At 52.3% G+C, this 3,818-nt stretch overlaps 1 protein-coding gene across 1 annotated transcript in view; it reads left to right on the forward strand.

Moving 5' to 3' along the window:
- Positions 1–1,852: 1,852 nt before the first annotated feature.
- LOC100900858 (uncharacterized) overlaps positions 1,853–3,818 on the forward strand; it is a gene marked incomplete at its 3' end in the record, with an annotated part of 4,815 nt that continues 2,849 nt past the window's right edge. The window contains exons 1-2 of the mRNA XM_003738183.1: positions 1,853–2,029; positions 2,852–3,771. Coding sequence (XP_003738231.1) covers positions 1,853–2,029; positions 2,852–3,771 — 1,097 coding nt within the window. The remainder of the gene's footprint in view (positions 2,030–2,851; positions 3,772–3,818) is intronic.

Below are 3,818 nucleotides of genomic sequence, written 5' to 3' on the forward strand. Positions count from 1 at the left end.
ACCAAGCCCGCCATTGCCACCTTTCCGCTTAGAGGAAGCCCCACCATTCTTCCATACAGGTTGCGACTACTTCGGCCCACTCAGATATTAGAAAGACTCCGGCGAGGTCGGGAAGAGCTATATATTACTCTTCACCTGCGCGGTTAGCCGGGCAGTTCACCTCGAACTCACTACGGACCTCTCCACAGTCGAGGTTTTAGGAGCCCTACAGAAAGTCAACCGCTTCCCTTCCGTCCATACTGTAACATCGGACAACGGCCAGTCCTTCCAGAGAGCAGCCAAGGAATTGAAACTGAAATACGAACACATCAAGGATGGAAAAATCAGAAAGTGGCTGGCAGATTCAATCATCGAATGGCGATTTCAGGTTGCAGCCGCGCCGTGGTTCGGATCCTTTCTCGAACGACAGGTGCAAACCGTGGAAAGACCCCTTCGGAAAATACTCGGCTCGGCGATCCCTCATTTCAGGGACCTAGAAATAGTGATATCAGGCGTCGAGGCCATGGTCAACAGCAGACCAATCACGGCAATCACCTCAGGAATCGGCGAGGCCGAAGCACTGACTCCAGCAAACCTCCTCCTTGGGTATGAGGGGAAAACAATCATCCCAGAGCATTCGCTCAAACCCAAAAGAAGAATAGACGAAGACAAGGTCGTCTTCTCAAAAAGGTGGAAGTATCTGCAGCGCCTCCTCACCGCTTGCTGGAAAAGGTATCACGAAGAATACCTACAATATCTGAAAACAGCCCACAAACAGAAACCCGTAACGGCCCATCCTCTCAAAATAGGCGACGTCTGCCTCCTACAGGGGGAAACATTCAACAGGGCGCTATGGCCCCTTTGTAGGGTGATCTCGTTCCCAGAAAACACCAAACCCGAAGACGCGAGATCGTGTTTCTTCGGGACGGCCAAGGGCCAGATCCTTAATCGCCCTATAAAGAAACTATACCCCTTGGAACACCAATGAGCTTCACCAAGTAATCCTCCCTAATCGTCCACGAAGAACAACCAGTAGCAGAAAACCCTGTATTTCGCCGTACAAGCATTGTTGTACCAACAACCGCCAACAACCATTGCGAGTATTACAACCATTGTCTCATAAGCGTAACAATATTGCAGATTCAGTGATGCACAACATTGCTCCAGATAAATCCTCTGATAAAACCTCTGACGGCTCCATTCCGCACGTGGAGGCTTCTCGACGTTATGATCATGCCCGAAGCACGGGTGTGCTGTGGAGAGACGCAGGAAACTCGGCGGAAACATGAATCCCTCGGCGAGCCACAACGCCTTGGGAACTCCGTTCAAGGCGACCGTTGTCGATCGCGGATTCTCCTCAGCAAGTTTTCGGGAAGCGCATAGGAACCGACTCGAGTGCTAGGACGGAGGAACTACATACGACCATAGGCGCGGCGGCTTGAGGGCTTCATCCGAGACGGTTCGGGCCTTGCCCACAGAAGCTTTACTGGCCTGACGGTACGGGGATTGTTCATCGCGAGTCAGGGATAACCATGCAAGCAGGGCGACCTCGTCGCTGGCTCCGGCGGGAAACTCAAGGAGTAGTGGATGGTCTTGGAGCAACTGAAAGAACATCAAGACTCACTAAAATGATCTACTAATCATGTTCTCACAGGTTGAATCAATCTCATTCGGACCTCACCTCATTCTGGAATATACCACGAGGGGTATTGGTGTACGGAATCACTGGAGAATTTCCACGAGGAACGGACATCGTGGACCTGAGCTGTGAGCTGAGTTGAGGGACGTTGAAAGCCGAATGGAAAATCTACCGCGAGCCCAACTCAAGCTCCACCCAACAATCGACAACAGCGCCCGGTTCGAGGGGGGGACTATGGCGAATGGACTAGGTCCCTCGCGCATATACCTCACCCAGTCGACTCCACCAGACCCCAGAAACGAACAGACGATTGAACACCTCATTTACACCTCACATGAAATATCGAACGCATCGAAAACATCGAAAGACGGGAAAACAACGGCATCAAAAGGCCCGACACAAAAGCTTGAGGTACTCAAGTGTGAAAGCGCAGGTCGAGTCTGTCCATCGAATCAAAACGCGCGGCTGGAAAAGATCTAAAGAGCGTACTGGAGAAGCTTTGACAAGCCGCCAAAAAGGAACGGCGGAGATCCAGGTGAATGGAGGGGTGACAACTCGGGCTACAGATCAAGTCGAGTCAGGTGAATGGAGGGGTGTGTTGAGAATAGGTATTCCCCTACTCGGACCTGTATCCGTAAGAGCAAGCGCCTCACTTAGAAGAGGCCCATGTTAGATATACTCTCTCTCTTGTATTTTCTGGTGAAGGTATAAAGGCTGGTCTTGGTCACTTCAATAAAGACTGGGCTCGCAGCATCCTTGCTGAAGTCATCTCCTGCGTGTTTTGTGCTACCAACTGAAGTCTGTGCAACGAGAAAGTCCCAACCATCTACAAATGTACGGACAAAGAACGATGGCAGCCCAGGACCACATACGAGCTCTACGAGCTCTGGGAAAAATACTCGCCTCGGGGGCAATCGTCCCAGCCGATAAGTTGTCATTCTTCTTGAATCAAATATCGCAACAGATATATGCTTTGCTATCCCTAGGCCATACATGCGAATCCCTTACCACAGCCTTCGAGAACTAGATCCTCAGAAAACTAACAAGTATAACAAAATACAGATTTGCAGACTATTACGAACAAGAACACGTTCTACTCCAGACAGACACTCCGAAGCTGGAGGCGCTGATGAAATTCCTCATAAGGGAATCGAAAATGGTTGAGGAATATGAAATTCCTCCGTCCCAGCCACTCCGCCCCGATCCCAACCCATACCATGCATTTTCTGTCAGGCAGATCACCCGGCCTTCAAATGCACCGCCCAGCTATCGCACCGCGAACGCCTCGAGAGGGCGGCAGCAGCCGGAGTCTGCCTTCGGTGTCTGAAACTGAAGCACATCGCCAGAAACTGCAGGGAGGGCCACAAGAACAACTGCCGATTTTGCAACGCCAAACACTACGCAATAATTTGCAGCAAAGCTCCCATCAACCAGAACGAACCCGCCACGCGGGTGACTTCAGTCAACCACAGCGCAGACCCCAGGGAAGAATCAACCTTCTTGTGGACAGCCCATGTGATCGCCGAGAGCGGCTCAACCAGCAGCTTATGCCGTATTCTCATCGACCCAGGGTCGGAGTCCTCCCACATCACAGAAGCGATGGCGAGGAAACTCGACTCCCAACCGACCACCCATCTCGACATGGCGATGGCGACAGCGGGTGGCCAGGTCACGAATATTCACAGCTGCGGAGTCCACGACATCGTACTCCGAAGCAGATACGACCCCAATAATTCCCTCAGGCTCAGTGCCATCGAACTAAAGTGCATATCTCGCACGAAGTTCCCAATCCTCAGGGACAACCTGGGACCCTTCCCTGCAGCCGACCAGGTCGAGATCGGCGAATCGGAGTACGTCGACATCTTGCTGGGAGTAAGGAACTCGTCGCAGACAGGCTTCGCGAACCCAAAGACGCTGAACCGAATATTCGCGTTCGAAACAATCTTCGGATGGATATTCGGCGGCTCTGAGGGAGCATCGCGGACCCTCAGTCCATTGCCGAAATTGTGCGGGTTCGCCTCGGAGCAACCGAGCTCACCAATAGGTCTCAGCGACGCTGCCCTCTCCCCTACCGGGCCCATGAGTCTCTCAGAGGACGAGCTCCCAGAGTGCACGGTGTCGAAAAACACCAAGAAGGACATCGAATGCCTATGGCTATCAGAAGACCTAGGTCTCGAAGACATCGGCAACGAGCTCAAGG

The sequence above is a fragment of the Galendromus occidentalis genome, unplaced genomic scaffold, assembly GCF_000255335.2.
Source record: "Galendromus occidentalis unplaced genomic scaffold, Mocc_1.1 scf7180000075818, whole genome shotgun sequence".
NCBI lineage: Eukaryota > Metazoa > Arthropoda > Arachnida > Mesostigmata > Phytoseiidae > Galendromus > Galendromus occidentalis.